This window comes from Quercus suber, unplaced genomic scaffold, assembly GCF_002906115.3.
Source record: "Quercus suber isolate HL8 unplaced genomic scaffold, Cork oak 2.0 scaffold_138, whole genome shotgun sequence".
Classification (NCBI taxonomy): domain Eukaryota; kingdom Viridiplantae; phylum Streptophyta; class Magnoliopsida; order Fagales; family Fagaceae; genus Quercus; species Quercus suber.
The window spans coordinates 873,779-892,104 of record NW_027069600.1 but is presented as its reverse complement, the minus strand read 5'-3'; the positions used below and the strand labels follow the sequence as shown (position 1 = coordinate 892,104).

The 18,326-nt window shown below is 34.4% G+C and overlaps 2 protein-coding genes across 2 annotated transcripts; one reads left to right on the top strand and one right to left on the bottom strand.

Annotated features, from left to right (window-relative positions):
* The first annotated feature begins 8,718 nt into the window (after positions 1-8,718).
* Positions 8,719-10,911, top strand: LOC111987101 (BTB/POZ domain-containing protein At2g24240). Its single transcript, XM_024018808.2, has one exon. The coding sequence runs from the start codon at positions 9,311-9,313 to the stop codon at positions 10,640-10,642; it is 1,332 nt and encodes a 443-aa protein (XP_023874576.2). The 5' UTR covers positions 8,719-9,310; the 3' UTR covers positions 10,643-10,911.
* A 1,310-nt stretch (positions 10,912-12,221) lies between these two features.
* LOC111987099 (omega-6 fatty acid desaturase, chloroplastic) lies at positions 12,222-16,441 on the bottom strand. The gene is made up of 9 exons (XM_024018806.2): positions 16,409-16,441; positions 16,008-16,250; positions 15,629-15,772; positions 15,329-15,480; positions 14,603-14,725; positions 14,267-14,444; positions 13,429-13,547; positions 12,685-12,799; positions 12,222-12,556 (listed from the first exon to the last, which is right to left on the bottom strand). The coding sequence occupies exons 1-9, from the start codon at positions 16,439-16,441 to the stop codon at positions 12,395-12,397; spliced, it is 1,269 nt and encodes a 422-aa protein (XP_023874574.1). The 3' UTR covers positions 12,222-12,394.
* Between the last annotated feature and the right edge of the window lie 1,885 nt (positions 16,442-18,326).

Genomic DNA, 18,326 nt, shown 5'->3' with positions numbered 1-18,326 from the left:
TGATCCTTACAATTGGCGCCGTCTGTGGGGAATACTTGGTGATAGTGAGTGCAACATTCGACCATGGTAGGTTCAGGTCCACACAAGGTAGAATCCATAGGATCCTAATGTGAAAATCCTTTTGTCAAGCTCGAGCTAAAAAGAGATCGGGAGGGGAATGTGCATACTGTCCAGACCGAAGGAAGTCAGTCCCACCTCTCTCATAAGGAGAATACCAGAGCCCTGCAACTAGAAGTTGACCATCTGAAGAGAAAGCTGCCCATGCACAACAAAGCGAGCCCCTTCCAACCCTAACGCTTTCCCTAATGGTGGAGAATGCCAGTTACAGACGAAGGTTGAGGACTCCACCCAGCGAGTATTTCTCCTACGAGGAAGAGCACACCACGCAGGGGCCTAGGAAATGACGCTATGAGCAAGGCGTTAAACCAGATTTCCAAGTTACCATTCACGCACAAGATTGAAGTGCAAAACTACCTTAGCGTTTCAATTAGTTAACGTTCACCATCTACAATGGTCGAACCGATCTTGTGGAGCATGTAAGTCTTCCAACCAGAGAATAGCCGTCCATTCCAAGGACGAAACTTGATGTGCAAGTTGTTCCCCTCCAGTCTAGGACCCATGGTCATGAGATGGTTTGATGGCTTGAAGCAGGTTCCATAGACTCCTTCAGGGGGCACCTAAGCCTTTGGCTCCCATTTCATCACTTGTAGCAGAGTTCCTCAGTCTTTAGACTCCCTACTGTCCTTGTTTATGCGAGAAGGGAGACCCTGAAAACATACTCCGACAAATATTAGGTTTTTTTTTTTTTTTTTTTTTTTTTTTTTTCGGTTTGAGAAGGGTCATAGTTAGAAACTAGATAATCTAATGCGTGTGTTTTTTAAAAGTAATTGTGTAAAATTTATAAATTAAAAAAAAAAAAAGATTCTTATATCAAAAAAATGTACGAACTAATGAGAATGGTCTAACATAGTCATTGTTGGAAACTAATATAATTTTTTGCTATCCAATTATTTTGAAGAAAAATATATTACCTTCAAACTAGTTTAGAAGAATCTCTTTTAACTGGTTATGTAGTGATTCACAAAATTATAAAAGTGTATTATTTAAATAAAAAGTCACATGAGTTATTAAAAATATTATGTTACTAAAAGTATACAAATGATATTTTTAACTGTCATATAACGGGTTGGGAAATTTTCTAAAATTTTATTCCAAACCAATTGGGAGTTGTACTCTTTTCCAAAACATGTTGGCCTTCTCTTTGAAAGACCAGGTAGATAAAAGCACTAATAATTCGCAAGCATTGTCATTTTCATGTGCTTGATTTTTGTTTTGTTCTCATACAATGCTTCTATGAGAACAGGAAAACTGAGCATGTTTATTGGGTTGTGGGCCATACCGAGGACAAACAAACACTCGAGGATGGTTAAAGGGATTGTATAAGCCTAAATCAATAGGCCAATGAGAGTAGAGGAGAATGACAAAGCAGCTGAGGTTCCCGACTTCCCGTGGAGCTAAGCCACCTTGGAGCTTTAGGGAGTTAACCATTTTGGAAAAATAAGTTTCAAGGAAGGTAGCAAAGCTAAGGCAACAACAAAAGAAGAAATATATGAGAAGAAGACTGTCACCACCATATTAAATGCACTGCACCAAATGAACTGGCCGCATTTATGGAAAAATGACACCTAAACAGTGTCATCCCAGCTCACAGCCCTTCACAAAGCTTCCAGGAAGTCCTAATGGGACAAGTATCCAAAAGATTTCCTAAAAAATTCAACAGGTGGAGGGTTGAGATTTAGAAGTAAGGGACTATATAAGGAAATAGCTACCATACAAAATGGGGCATGTAATCTAAGAAGGAAGAGAAAAAGAAGAACACATGGTACACAAATAAGCTTGATTCAATATAAGAACATCTCATTCTTGGACTTGACTGAGGAGCATTATTTCCATCAATTCGTATTTTCAGTCTTATTGGCATGGATCCTATTAGCTATGGCTCATACTTAATTTGCTAGGAAGTTTTCTTGTAAGACCCATTCTCTAACAAATATATTGTTTTGAGTTTGTTGGGCTATCTTCCACTGTTCTTGGTGGGTTAAGTTCAAATTAAAGTCCTTACAGCTTCTATAGTTCTATTGTTTGTAACCCATTTTAGATTCTTCTTTGGTCCATAATGTAACTAGTGAATTGCGTGATGCATTTCATTCTTGAAAAATTTCAAGTTTCAGATCAACATAGTTTAGCATATTAATTACAATTACTCTTTAAATTATTTCTCATTTTTTATTTTTCTCTTTTGTTGATATTGCTACAATTTGATGCGTTATTATTATTTTTACTTAAATAAATTGACTCATGCATTTAAGCAGGATCGAGCCCATTATCAAGGATGGATCATGGAATGCCATTTGGGGACTAAAAATGATGCTTTAAATATATATTTCTATAGATAAATAAACAAATTGTTTCAAAAAAAAAAAAAAAATCACACTTACATTTGAAAGTGGAATAACAAAATTACAATACTCTAATGGTAACATTACATCTCAGCAATCAAACAATAACGTTTAGACTTGAAAATAACTTAACAGCATCGTTTGAATTAGTGACTTAAGTTGGATTACTCGGATGACAGTGTTTTTGGTAACTGAGATATTACTCAAGCTATGACACCATTTTGTATATAAAAAAGAAGGTTGGAGGCTGTATTCTTAAGCTCTGTTCTTCACCTCCACACTGCAAGCCTGAGATTCAGTTAGCTTAGATATTTTCTTGTTATCACGGTTGTAAACTTGAAATCACAGAGGTATTCACTACTGTAATTATGGAGATCGTTAGAAAAATTGTTCTGAGTTAGTTAGGTTGGGAATCCAAAGCTTCTAAGTTACTCTTATGAAGCTCTATAAATAGAGAATGATTGTATTGTATTTCATTTAGTGCCTTCCAATATATTTTCACACAGAGTTGTTCAGAATTTCTCGCTACTTGTTAGTTTTGCCATTTTTTTTTTCTTTGAACCTTGAGTTCTTACAACATTTGCAAATAGCTTAAGTCCATGCCTTCACCCTATATTATTTAAATGATCCCTTTAAAGACTTCATTCCCTTTTTTTATTACCTTTTAATAACTTTTTATAGAAAAATTTAAATTCTAGATGTCTCATTTTTCACACTAAAAAAGTGCCAAGTTGAGCAATAAGATTCTCTGATAATTTTGTTTCACAACTTGTTGAGACATAAGTTGCAATCAGTGGATAATTAATTTAATACCATTTTTATATAAACTTATCATTATGGTTGCTCTTTATTGTCCACTAACCATTATTTGTCACCTAAAAAAAAAAAAAAACTAATGCTAATTAAAATTGGGAGGAGTTAGCATAACTTACCGAGGACACATCTCTGAAGTGTGCAGTGACTTTTTTGTGTGTGGCTGAAATGTGCAATGACTCCATCGTGAGATGTGCCCTACAATAAATTGGTCACTGATTTGAGCATGTGATCAGGGGTGCCCTTCTGAGTGGCGCTGGGCCCATAAGGCCATAATGAATTCTTGAGCCCGTCAAATGGATCAATGGGGTTCCCCTCGTGTAACACGGGTCAGATTGACTGCAGCCTTGTGGACCCACAATGTATTATTATTAAGCCCATCAAATTGAACAAAGGGGATCCTCCTACTAATGAATACAAAACTTGTACTCGTATGTATAGAAAAAAGAAGTTTGTAGCTTGTTCTAGCTAAAAGAATGCATAGTAATGAGCATTTCAATCTTGGTTTATCCGGAAGGGAATTCACTTGGGGCGCTTGATACGGAAACAAAAACTTTTAAAGCCGACTTTCAATTTGCTAAAAACATGGGTATTCATGATTTCATCTTAAAAGGTGATTCTTTCGTTATCTCTCAGATTTTAAGTGAATATTTTCACACTCTTTCTTCAGTTGCACCCATTACTTAAGAGATAATATTCTCTATGCATAAATTTTGTTGGGTTGAAATTTCTCATGTTAGTAAATAAAGCAATTGCCTTACTCATTTGTTAGCTAAACATGCTTTAGGTATTGTTGATTTCTCTATTTGAATTGAAGAGAGTCATTGTTTTATACAATAAGTTCTTCTACATGATGTATTGTTGCTTTTTATTCTAAATAAAGTTTGATGCTTTGATGCTTTCCCTTTTTAAAAAAAAATAAAGATAAAGACTATAATATCCATGTGCTTTTCCTTCAATCCCAAATTTTCTTTTTGGCAAAAATATTTGTGTGTTTGTTTGTTTGTTTGTTCGTTTTTTTTTTTTTTTTTTTTTTTTTCATTTCATTTTATTAAACTATAGCAATATTGAAAGAACGTAATTGTCTTTTTCTTTTTCTAGATAGATTGATACTGAGAGAGGTAGATGTGTACAAATATGTAACACCATAAAAGATGTCATAATCAATGACACTAGGTTTGATTAGTCTACCAAAAACTTTTCTTTTGTGCTTAATTGGGTTTGCAAAGAAAGGACTACCCCAACCCCCAACCACGGATAAGCATAGATGGACTAAAAGTTTTGCTAAGTCAATTTTTATTCTTCCTCTAAAAAATTCTTGATAGTGTCAAAGAAGTAGCGAGGAATGAGGATATATAAGTTTTGCCTTAACTTGACCGTTCTTCTTAGTCGTCTTGTTTTGTTTTTTTTTTTTTGGCTGTTTTCTTTGTTCTCTTTCTCTCACAAAAAATAAAAAACAAAAAAAACGAAGACCAGGACTTTGTGGGTCAATAACAAAGGATTCAATTGAGAAACTTATTTTGATTGGTCATAGGTTCAACCAAACCCAACACAAAGCTGGCCTACTCTTTATAGCATGGCATTGTTTAGGAACCTGAAGACACTTGTTTAACGCTAACTTGAACTTGAACTTGATGCGCCATGTTGATGTAATTTCAGGGCCTGCATTAACTTTACAGGACCAGCCAAAGTCCATTTTTTAATACATGTCCAGCTAAGCTGTGCGCCCATGACCTTTTCAAAACTTGACCAACAATGAGCTGTTGGACCTAAGCTTACATTATTGTTTTGTCTATTCATTTTAAGGCAATTGCTTGGAAGATGCCAAACCTAATAATCACATTATGCTTCTAAGGTCCACCTTAATAGTTAGTGATTAAGAATTCCACCCTAAATATTGAAAGTTTTTGAATTCACACCTAGGTTGTTACCATACAATTCATATTATTTTCTTCGTTTCACACTACTTTTTATCTCTCTGTTCTATATTCAATGATAAGAAAATTTATCGGTCGAGCTAATTGAAACCATTTTGTGTTTCATAATTCAATGAATACAACTTATGAGAATTTTAAAGTAAGAATTAGTTAAAGAGACTGAGGAAACTATAAAATAGAAAGATACTTGTGGATCAAATTGGCTTTCCTTAAGTCTTTAATGGTACTTGCGTGATTGGGTAGAAGCAACATTGATAGGTACTGATAAGCAATAGGCAACTAACTTAAAAAGAAGGATAAGGCAAAAGTAAAACAATGATATCTGTAGTTTCTTTGAGTTTAAGACAACTTCTAAAGATGCCATCATGAATCATGAATGAAGCTTAAGGAGAAAAAAAAATTGATTATTTTTTTGACAAAAGCTTAGAAGATAGCTTTACGTAATCGTGGTTCATCATAATCCTTAACCATCTCTTACGCATTTGGGTTCTTGTCGTTTCACAGTAACATTTCTTTTGTTATATTATAACCTACCAATCAAAATCTACTCTATCATGAATTGATACACCACCACGGTGGTTTTTATTTATTTTTATTTCAAATAATAAGGAAATTATAGAGGGTGAAAATTGAACATGCTCTTTTTCGTTGTTCTATTCTATTTTATGCATATTTATCAGCTAAATTATAAGTTAATTTGGGGATAAACTATATATTAAATTACAATAACGAGATAAAAGTTATAAGTTTATTGCAAAAAAAAAAAAAAAAAAAACCAACATGAAGACCGAATTTTAATTAAATTAAATAATAAAATCTTTTATAGTCAAGTAAAAAGTCTAAGATTTATATAAACAAAAGATATATATATATATATATATAATCTTGATACGATAATAGAGAAGAATGGGAAATAATTCTCTTCAATTGAATTCTCTCTCTCATTTTTAGTTGAATGTTTGATACCTAAAATTTATACCATATGTCCTATGTCAAAACAAAAATTAAAGGAATTGGAGGATAACTATCATCGAATTGGCATTATCTTAAAAAAAAAAAAAATACTAAAAAGTGTATGTTCCTTTCTTTGATGTCTATCCTAAACGTTACCAAATATTAAGAAAAGAAAAAGGAAAGAAACAAATTGCAGGATGCCTTTAAAAAAAGTCCTTGACTTGTTGTACACATGAACACACGAGCTGTCCATTATCCACGTATATGTTATCTATGTATTATAAAATCTAGGACTATAAAAGTTTAAAGTTAGGAAATGTTATATATTTTATACATTGTGCCGTTTATAGCCCGCAATCGCGAATTGCGATGGTTGTCGTACAAAAGGTTAAAGAATAAAGAATGCAAAGACAAATGAGAAAAAAAAAAAAAAAATCCTGATTTACGAACCAAAACGTTATTAATAAATAAATAAGGGGGCAATGAACTATTTGCTATCGATTGGAAGTGGTACTTCCTTGTCCCAAATGTAGGTTCATCCAGGGGTTTGTGATTGTCCCCCACTCCCCCCCACCAAAAAAAAAACCTCATTTGTTATATTGTGCAATATTTAAACTCAAGGATTAAAAAAAAAAAATTAACAATATATGGATGTATATGAGAAATGCTAGGGGGTTTGTGATTGTCCCCCCCCCCCCCAACAACAAAAAAAAAACCTCATTTGTTATATTGTGCAATATTTAAACTCAAGGATTAAACCAAAAAAAAAAAATTAACAATATATGAATGTATATGAGAAATGCTATGCTTATAATGTTTTTATAACAAATCTTAGATGACAAGTTGTTACTTACTGTTTTTGGTAAGTAAGAAAGCAATTTAAGTGTGTGTTTAGATTAAAACCTAGGACTTGTTATGAAACTATTGTATTGATATATTGATGCTTTTTATTTTTTTAATGTAAGAGGTGAAGTCAATAGTCTATGAATGATGATAATGATTGATGAATACAAGATGGCTAAATGAATGGAACCTTGGGTTAAATCTTTCGTATAATTAACAAATCTTAGATGACATTTTTTTCAACAAATTTTAATGACAAGTTGTTACTTATTTTCTGGTGAGTAAGAAAGTAATTTCAACGGTGTGTTCAGATTAAAACTAGTAACAACTTATCACTTAGGATTTGTTATAAAAGTGTTGTAAAAATGTTATGGACGTAACATTTCTTTATATATACTTATTTTTTTTTTTTTTTTAATGTAAGAGGTGAAGTCAATAGTCTACTAATGATGATAATGATTGATAAGTACAAGATGGCTAAATGAGTGGAACCTTGGGTTAATCTTTCGTATCATACTATTATTAATATTATTAATAAGAGAAGCCCTTATTAGCGGCAGCGCACATCAGTTCCACTCTCATTCTTTGTTATATTTTATTCTTATAGCTTTGGTTTAACAAATTAATATATTTAATTTAACAAACAAGTATCAGGAAAGAGGATTTTAATAATGTCTATTCAAAATTGTCAACAAAAAAATGTCTATTCAAATATAAATTGAATTACTATTATATATTATTAATGAGATAGGGACTGACGTGAACCCTTATTAGTGATATGATTTGAATAGCTTCTCCAAATAGATAAAATTAATTTTTGGGTCATTTTCCCTTTTCCCTTTTTAATAAGAAGATTTGATTACAATTAATTGGCGAAAACCACCGTCGGGATAGTTCAAATACAATATTGATGGTTTCAACTATTAAAATCCGGGTCAATAGGGAGGAGGTGGGCTCTTGGGAGATGGTAAGGGTGAATAGATCAAAGGTTTTACAAGGAATTTTGATTATCTATATAGTTTTTTGGTATAAATGTGAGCACTTAGAGATGGCCTATTGTTTGCAAAGAATCTAAAAATTATCAATTTGATTATAGAACTTGATGTTTTTACCGTAGTTCACCATATGGAAAATTCTTTAATTAATCATTCACTAGAGCCTATACTCATTGATTGTGAGAACCTTTTGAAAACCTTCTCCAATTGGCTTCTCGATCACACCCATCGAGAAACCAATTGTCAAAATTTGGAAACTTTAGTGAGGTTGCTTTTGTTTTATTTCTATCTCATGTAATGTATGATAATTGATATGCCTCTTTTCTACCCAAGAAAAAAAAAAGATTTGAAACTTGAAAGTTGAAAAGTAAATGAGCCCAATGAAAAAAAAAAAAAAAAAAAAAAAAATCCCACAAGACACGCTTTCTCTAAGGAAAGAGGGCTGACTTCATGGGGAACTCCTTAACTATTGAGCAAAGAAATTAATGGCAGGAGATATTATTGTCTTCCTACGATGTCCCCACCATTTGATGCTCTCTAAATTCCCTCTGATGTGAATTGGAGAATTATCAACGGTGTAAATCTAAGGATGATACAAGACAGAAGTGGATCCCACCACATAGTATTTAATTGAAGAAAAGTTCAACTATGTCCGAACCAAAATGACAGACGCGGAAAAAGAGAGACAATAAACATGAAGAAAGCAATGAGAGAGAGAGAGAGAGAGAGAGAAAAAAAAGAAAAAAAAAAAGAATATAAGAAAGAGAAAGAGTCAATTTTTCGAAATCCAACCGCTCCAATTCCTCAATTGGTTTCTCACCAAATCCCACGAATTTAAAAACCCATCTCTGAAAACCATCTCTCTTCAATACCCAGATCCCATTTTCTCTGAATTTTGATCCTTTCTTCATTCTTCACCAACTAACAAATATCCTCTGTTTCTTCAGCCAGAAATGAGAAAAAAAAATCCAACCTTTTGACGAGTCTCTGCCCAAACATACATAGTTTCCTCCTCGTTTTTTTAGCTTCTTGCTTTTCTTTTGTTTTTTGTTCTCTCTTCTGGTTTGATCCTTGAAGATTACTCTTTTCCCAATTATAGTTCTTTCACAAAATTCAAATAACCCAAAAGAATCCCATAATTCTAGGAAATATAGTCATTTCTGTTCCTCAAAATCCCCTGCTGATTCTGAACTATTTTTATGGATTTCTGACTCAAAATTGTATTATCCAATTCAAGTCCTAGCTGTCTCTCTGACCTTCCACTTCAAAAATCCCAGCTGGGCTTCTCAATTTTGATCGAAATTCAATCATGGGAATCCAGAAAGACAGAGTGAGATTCAATGTTGGAGGTAGAATCTTTGAAACATCTTTAACAACCCTTGCCAACGCTGGCCGTAATTCATTTTTTGGAGCGATATTCGATGAGAATTGGACTCTACAATCTGATCATTCCGATGAATACTTCATTGATCGGAACCCGGATTGCTTTGCAGTCATTCTTGATCTTCTCAGAACTGGAGAGCTTTACATTCCTGCCAATATCCCAGAAAAGCTTCTCTACAGAGAGGCTCTGTTCTATGGCCTTCTTGACCATGTACGCTCTGCGAAATGGGGTCAATTTGATGGCAATAGGTTACAGCTTTCGGAATCAATAACAGGTCAAGCACCAGGAGATGGAACGGCAATTCGAGCTGGGCCAGATGGTGGCTGCTGTGTTGCACATGGTAGCATGGTTCATGTGTATGATTGGATGCTAGAAGAGCATGCACCAATTACTCTTGATTACCAAAGAGTGAATGATGTTGGTTGGATTGACTCGGAGAACATTGTGGTAAGTGTGTGTGAGAGATTAGGCCGTGGAGATGGTGGGATGGGTTTGTTTAGTTCATCAACGGGGGAGCTGAGGGACAAGTTTCAAGTAAATCATGAGAATCAAGTTAAGAGCTTTACAGCTGGGGCTTTGAGTTTCAGTTCAGATTATAAGATATTTTCTAGTTGCAAAGGTAGGAGCAATGAGTATGGGATTGGAGTTTGGGACCAAGTAACTGGAAAACAGATTGATTTTTTCTATGAGCCAAATGGTTGGTCACTTGGTGATGCTGACAAACTACAGTGGTTACATGGGAGTAACTGTTTGTTGGTTGCAACTTTGTTTCCTAGGAAGGACAACTGTTACATTAGTTTGTTGGATTTTAGGGACAAGAAGATGGTTTGGTATTGGTCGGATAATGGAGCTCCTATAACTGTGGATGAGAAACGGGTTAGAGATGCAATAGCAATGGAAGAGAATAGCTCTATCTGTGTGGTGAATGAATTTGAGGATTTGGGATTCATGGATTTGAGAAGCACTGCTGGGAGCATAAGGTGGAGCTCAAGAAGCCGGTTGATGAAGGGTAATAATAACATGCCTGATGAGCCTTGTTACCCTAAGTTGGCATTACATGAAGGGCAGCTATTTTCATCAATGAATGATTGCATATCAGTGTTTTGTGGTCCTGAATGGGTATTAACATCTCGGCTACGACGAAGCCATGGAGGTTCAATATGTGATTTTTCAATTGGGGGTGATCGCCTTTTTGCACTGCATAGTGAGGAAAATGTGTTTGATATATGGGAAACCCCACCTCCGTCGATTATATGATTCAGAAAAGGGGGGTTTGCTGTGTTTCTTTCTTTTTGATACACATGGTTCTCCTTTTTGTTTTCTAGGATTATAGAAGATTGAATTGCAGTAGAACCCTATAGGTTAGGACACATAGAGGTACTAAGCTTGCTTAGCTTGATTAGAGTTTGCTAATTGTTAGAGAGATGAAAGTGAATACTTAACTAAGTATAACCTCATATCTATATAACGAGTGTAAATGGGGGTTTCCCATTATTACAAAAGAAATGAAATTGATTGTTCAACTACTGCTAGATACAAATTTTGGTTTCTTTTTTGGGAAGATGCAAATTGTATGTTAGTTGCACATTTCATTTTCTAACTGACCAGGAATGGCTCTTTCATTTTTCTCTTTTTGACAGACCCTCTCTCTTTTCTTCTTTTGACCCGTGCATTCACAAAGTTAATTCTCTGGTAGTTTTGATGCATCCCAATGCTCTCAGTAGTCAGTACAGATTCCAGATTCGATAGCAAGCACAGAGTCCCACACACACAAAGAAAGAGAGAGATGCCTTTGCATGTGAGCAGTTGAAACTGCCAAACCTGTTGAGAGATTTATGAATTAAATCACTCTGGCATAAAGTTGTTAGGTGTAGGTGTAGCTTTAGTTTCAGGTGTTCCAAAAATTCTAAATTTGTAACATAGAAGATATGTACTTATGAGCTTTTCTGGTGCACCAAATTTGCTGAATGGTCATACCCACTAAAGCAAATCCAGCTCCTTTAACCCTTTGTTTTTTTCCTTTGCATGCTTGAACTTAAATTCGCCATCCTTTGTTTATACTTCCCTCTGTTTTTTTCTCAACTCTTATATCTAACTACTAATTAAAGATAATTTCCTCTGGTTCTGTTCCAGTATTAATCTAATCTATCAACGCCCACGATAAATTTTAAACTCTTAAGTGGTATCAAATCCCAATTCAAGTGAAGACCCCAAAAGGAATTATATAATACTAATTCAGTTGACTCTCTCTCTCTCTCTCTCTCTCTCTCTCTCTTGATGCCCCTGTGCTAAAGATTACTCAGAGAACAAAACAAACTAGGGCTAAACATGATTTACCAATGTCCTATCCATTAATAAAAAAATAAAGTGTTATTTATGTTTAAATAATCAGTCTACTTTAGCTGTTTAGGTTTATAAATTGTGAACAATAACAAGAGCTTAATGTCAGAAAAATATCAAAAACATATATATTTATCTGAGAGATACTCTGATGAAAGACACATGTCTGTCATTAATAAATAAATAAATAATGAGCTCCAACCAATATCATCCTGATCCTCCTGGATTTAAATTCTCACTAGCTCAGTCAGTTCTGACACATCTACCCAATCTGAGTAGAAGACAATATGAATTCAATATTGTGTTGATAGTAGAAAGGAGGTTTTGGTCATCCAAGGAGAATCTCATTGTTATCACTTTTACCTAATGAACCCCAATCTCTCACCTTAAAAAAGAAGGATTTTCGCTAGATAATCCAAAAATAATGATATTATCACCCTACATACAGTCCCATCTAGCAAAAAAAAGTGAAGTGTGAGTATCTTTGAAGCTTCCCTTCCTTCAATTAACTTTCTTTATTAATCAGAGATCTTAAAAATGTGTTGTACAACTTAAGAAATACCAAGAAGATGATGAATGAAATACCAAATCTAATTTGCCCCAAAAAAGTAAAAGATAACAGATAAGAAAGAACCAAAGAGAAATGGACCCCATAAGGCAAACCATAAATTAAGCATAATCAGGCAATGCTTTCCTGAGAAATGTGATTGGCTGAGATTCCTCAGGGGCAAGTTTGTCAAAAGGAACATAATTTTGCTCCTGATCATAAACATGGCATTCGGTCAATATCGTCTTCATCAAACGCCAATTCCAAGTAGCCTCATTCAGATACTGTCGATGACATGGGAGAGAAAATGAATTAAAACAGAAACTTTATTGGCATGAGATAATGGTCACCATGAATCGTGTGTCTGTGTGTGCGTGCATGCGCACGTGTATGAAGGACTTATCAATCCTACCTTTCCCCAATTTTCTTGAAGAGACTTGTGGGCTGCCCGCAGATTATAGCTTGGTATCCTAGGAGAAATATGGTGGGGGATGTGGACACTGATATCATGACAGAGTATCTCAACCCTGTCCAGGAGAGAAAGTTGGCAGATTACTTATGACAATATAGTAAAGAATTAACTTTAGTTATTCTAACACTAGAACAGATGTATTGGTTTTCTTTTTGGCAATTTTTAGTAGCAAGTCAGAAATGTATCTCAACTTCAACATTTGTTTCATTAGAAATCACTAAAAGTGGCTCCCAAACGAAATCACAGTCAACCAATGATATGAAAGATAACATCTTCAATTAATTATTAATGGCTTCGTACTAGCATGCATGTCATCCTCCCTTTAATCAGTGAATGTGAGTATTGATGAAATATTTTTCACAGAAAAATTTTTTGAAACAGAAAAATATCCCTTTCTGCCCTGGCCTGAACACAATTAGGTTTGGATGCACTCTTAAGAGTAACAGCACACCAAGAATGCAAACTACTTAAAAATCAAGAAAGGATCAATTAAGATGTCCCACGGCCCAGGGATACCCAAGGCAAAATCCTTGAGCAAGCTTTGGACAGATAACAAAGTAAGTGTCTACGGCAATATGAAAGCTGTCAAGTATAAGCGTCATTTTACCATCTAATTGAGTCAGATTTTGTGCCAATTAAAGAGGATATAAATACACACACAAAGGAGAAAGAAGGAGTTGTTACCATCGAGGGTAATCACAGTGAATTGTTCCATTAAGCTGGGCCTGAGCAGCATTCCACTCATTTGAATATTTGAATGGTATGTGAGGAGCTGTATGATGGACCATGGTGAAAACACTCATCTACAGATACACAAAAAACAAAAACAAAATTCTTAGACACAAATAGAATGTATAATCTAAATAATCAGGTCAATGAATTCACAAATGATTGTCAGGGCATCATGCAAACTATGTAAATTTGGGGATTCTAGAATTATTTAGGGCCAGTAAACAAATGATTGTCATGGTGAACAAGGTCTTGCTTGGCTACTTTCCATGTTCCTAAGTTCAATCAGAAAGCTTTTTTTTTGGGTAAAAATTCACTGAGAAGCATTGCATCATACTATCGTAGTATTCCTGGATAGTTTATTAATTTATTTGACAAGTAAAACAAGGGATGCAACAAGAGTGCCTCCCAGCAGAGTGAATAAATTATAAATTTATGAATGACATAATAAATTAAAATTCAGGTTGTTGGCCTTAGGCACAGTTGATTTGAGTAGAGCACTATTCAAAAAAGTAGCAATAAATCACCCATGATAAATTTTATTCACATAATTTGGTGCTTTCAAATCTGTCCTAATGTGCACTACAGTAACTGAGGGAGCCCCCATTGTGTAGTGTATATCACCATCCACTAAACATTCAGGCACCAAAATCTATGGACCATCTGCCAGTATAATGGATTTTCTGGATATATACATATATAGATAGATAGAGGATATGGAAAGATGTTATCAATTTAACATGATTAACACTGGTTCCAAATACTACTGCAAGAAAACAGGAACCGGCATTACCCAAAAGTGATAGCCCAACCATGGCATCAACCAGAACTTGACCCATCCCATGATCCCTGTCTTGTAGATAATCAATGGCCATCCAATTGCGATAAATGCAAACACACAAGCCAAGCTTATCTTCACCCTTTTCAATTCACTTGGTCTGAACTTGTTCAAATCGAAGTGCCACATCAACCTATTAGGATGCTTGTTAATGTTGAGACCGATACATATCAAATCAAAACATATGGATTATTGCTCAAGTCATTAGTGGCAATTGTTTCACTAAGGACAAAGGGCCAAGAAAATTTGAAATACTTTGTCCCATATTATTTCTTGTATTTCATAACATACCAGTGAGCTATAGACATCCACGGTCTAAGTGGCCCATATCCAATCATAATTGACTTGCGCAAAATAGGAGATGAATCAAACTCCTCTTTCCAAACAGGGTGCCAAGCTGTATCTTCACTCAACCTATAGATAAAAGATGGGTGGGAATAGAGATGAAATTTTAGAAAATGGACGAAGTAAGAACAGCAACTTCACGGAGGTTGTAAACCTACCAAGCCAACAAACAACAAATAAATGAAATTATATATGCATATATAAACACGCATGACAAGAAGTTGTGACACAGCCATAAAGAGGATAGAGCTGCCCCTCTAACATACATATATACAAATGTACATACATATACACACATATGGATTGGGATCAAGTTACTAAAAGAAAAATCTAAAATTAAAATTAAAAACAAAAATTCTATAAAAGAAAAATCTATAACTTTTCAAAATTGCCATATAAAATTAAAAAAATTTAAACCTGAAATAAAATAAGGGCAGGGAGATAATGGGCGGTTAGTAAAATAATGAACATTGACTTAAATAGGACAAGGATTTTCAGATAACTAAAAACGGAATACTGGACAAACAAAACAGTACGGATGTTGTATATGTATTACATATATTCCACATATCACATGTACTATAATATATTGGTGAGTATGTATGTCTGAAGGTATATCCTATATATTTGAGATAATTCAATAAGAAAAATTAGAGGCAAAATTGTACACACATGTTTGTTTTTGCATGATGTTGATCGTGCTTAAATCTCCATGGCTCATATGGGTATATTAGCGGCAAAAAGGCCAAGGTTCCAACAATGTCTTCCACTAATTTGTTACTTGAAAATGCTTTGTGAGCACAATCATGTCCTATAACAAACAACTTTACAAAACAAGGATAGAAAGATATATGAGTTAGATAGCATGTATAAGTGATAATATCAGGAAAACAAAAAGTGTGGAGGGGGGAAGGACCCATAATGAAAATTCATAAGCAATATACATATGGTAAATATGTATATGGAACTAACCCCTGTTGCTGCAGTCCCAGTCCATGCCCAAGCCAAAGGAAGTAGATACCATGGGGCTTTTGAAATCATGAGGAGTCCCAATGCATAGGAAGTGACTGATATTAACACTGATTTCCATGCTTTCACATCATCAATCTCAAAAACCTTCAAAATTTTTGGAAAAGAGAAAATTATACAGAATATCACCAATTTTTTAATAATTATGTTTAAATATCCAGCCTAAAGTGAGTTCAAAGAACAGTCTTGCTCACTCAACAGACCAATGTTTGGTCCATAAATCTCCCAAATAATATGTCCAAGATCTTGTTCATAAAAGACATGTTGAGTGCAAACAATACAAAAGAGATGGGATGCAAGATGCATCTGGCATGAGCATTACCTTTTTTGGAAGGGTATTAATGATATCCTTTATTTTAATATTGTCAGGAAGTGGTTCTCCAATTTGCTTAAAACCATAGCTTTCAGCTAATTGTTTTCTATACTCAGCAGTGTCTGCTGGAGATGGTACAACTGGAATTGCAACAGCTTGTATAACTCTACTCTTTCTCTTTGGAAGTAAAAATTGCTGATGCCTGATTCCCTTCTGGATAACTCTTTCCCCCTTCAGATAACATATGCCTGTCTATCAGAATAAGCAATATAAGGTGTCTACAATAGTAACTTAGGAAATGGTGCATGCAATGAAAGTTCAAATGAATATAAGTCTCACGTAATTTTGACAATGAATAAACAACCATACATACAGAAAACTTGATAATACAAGAAGATTAGACTACTTACAATTAGTGATTTTTTCCCATGTATTGCTTGCATATTAATATAATTAGAGAGAACATTTGAAAGCACATCAGTCCAACAATCTAATGTCCTTAAGAAACACCCAGTCCTCATAAGGAATTCAAAGTTTTATTCTTTATATAAAATTATGGTTATAGGATTGGGTGATAGCCAAAACAGGAACAATTATTTCATCCTCTTGGCTGACAACATATTTTTCCATTGTAGAGGAGGTTTACAATTATCAAACATGCATTTCATGGCCTTGACATAACAAAGCTATTGTTTTTATTTGCATGCAGTATGCAGATGAGGTTCTACTCAATATAGTTAAAAGAATACAGGGGATCACGATCCAAATTCTTTAGGTTCTTCCCTAGAAAGCATCCAATTTTTTTTTTTCACAAACAGGAAGTTATATGTTTTCCAATTCAGAATTAGTGTGATTCAATAAAATGATGAATGAGGTGGTCAAGTTTTGTATATACATTATTAGCATCTTGTTAAAATGAAAGTACAAGTTTTCACTGTCCTAAGGAAGCCACAATAACTATATAGATGCTAAGAGAAAGGTTTCACTTTTTTGGTTTTATCTTTGTCCTTTTTTTTTGGGGGGGAGGGGGGGGGGAGAGATGAGTGCTAGACTTTGAGAAAGATTTGTTAGTATAGGAATGAATACTAGATTAGAATGACAAAACTAGACTGGAAAATGCAAATGATATATTTCCATATAATCGGAGTCCTTGATCTGTCCTTTTTGTGTGTGTGGGGGAGGTTGGGGGTGGGAAAGATATATATTCCCATATCATGTACGAAGAACATAAAATGAAAGAATCAACTCCAAGATAACTACTTTGATGCAAGCAAAGTAAGTCTTTGAAGCATTTTATAAAGCAAGTTTCAACCTCTTCCTATTACTTACAATGATCTCTCCCTTCACAACTGCAAGGATAAACCTAACGTTGTTTTCCAACTTCAACAACTCCATTTCACGTTTGTTCTATGTGAATTTCTGCACAAAATACGAAAATTGCAATTAATAATTGTTTCCCTAAGAAATGGCTTCTTTTAGTTATTGACTATCAATTCTACTCTTTTGCTATAAGCGTAAGTGAGCTCACCTTTCTTTTCTCATAAAATTGTTTTAGGCCTCCGTCAACTTATTTCACTCCTTCAACTTGATTTAAATTATTCTTTCATTAATGCATTTCCCTATCTGGCTGTCCCCTCAACTTTGGGAATTTTTATCTTCTCGTCACCCCATTTCCTTGCCAACTGTAGAGCTGTTTCTACACCTTCAGCACCTTGAAGCTCCATGTTCTTGGACCTCATAGGTAGGGTCCAAAGAAACTGATGAAAAGGCTGATGAGGTTATAAAGTCCAATATTCTGGATTGTTGGACCCCAGAAAATCATTATAGATGGTCTACATCTAGAAATGGTTACCATTTAGATGCAGTCCATCAATAATGATTTTCTGGCGTCCAACAATCCTAAATATCATACTTTACAACCTCATCAGCCTTTTCATTAGTTTCATTGGACCCTACCTATGAGGTCCAAGAACATGGAGCTTGTCTCTATCAAGCAAATAAATACTCCTACACCTACAGATAAATTTATAGCGGCAGCCATTAAATTTGAACATCACAGTAATCAGTGATAAAAACAGCTCTTATGTTAAAATAATATGGTTACATTATAAGTGTTACTTACAACTATCAGGACCTCAGTTGGGATGTTTGAAAAATGTAAGTAACCATGATAAATTCTAGAATCAATAAAATCAATTAATGAGAATGAGAACAATGTTTACATTTGTAGAGTAGCCAGAAAATTTACATTTTAAAAGTAACAGGTTAAAATAACCTCTTTGTCTACACGTAGAATTACCACAGAGTGACAGCAGAAAGTATATTTAC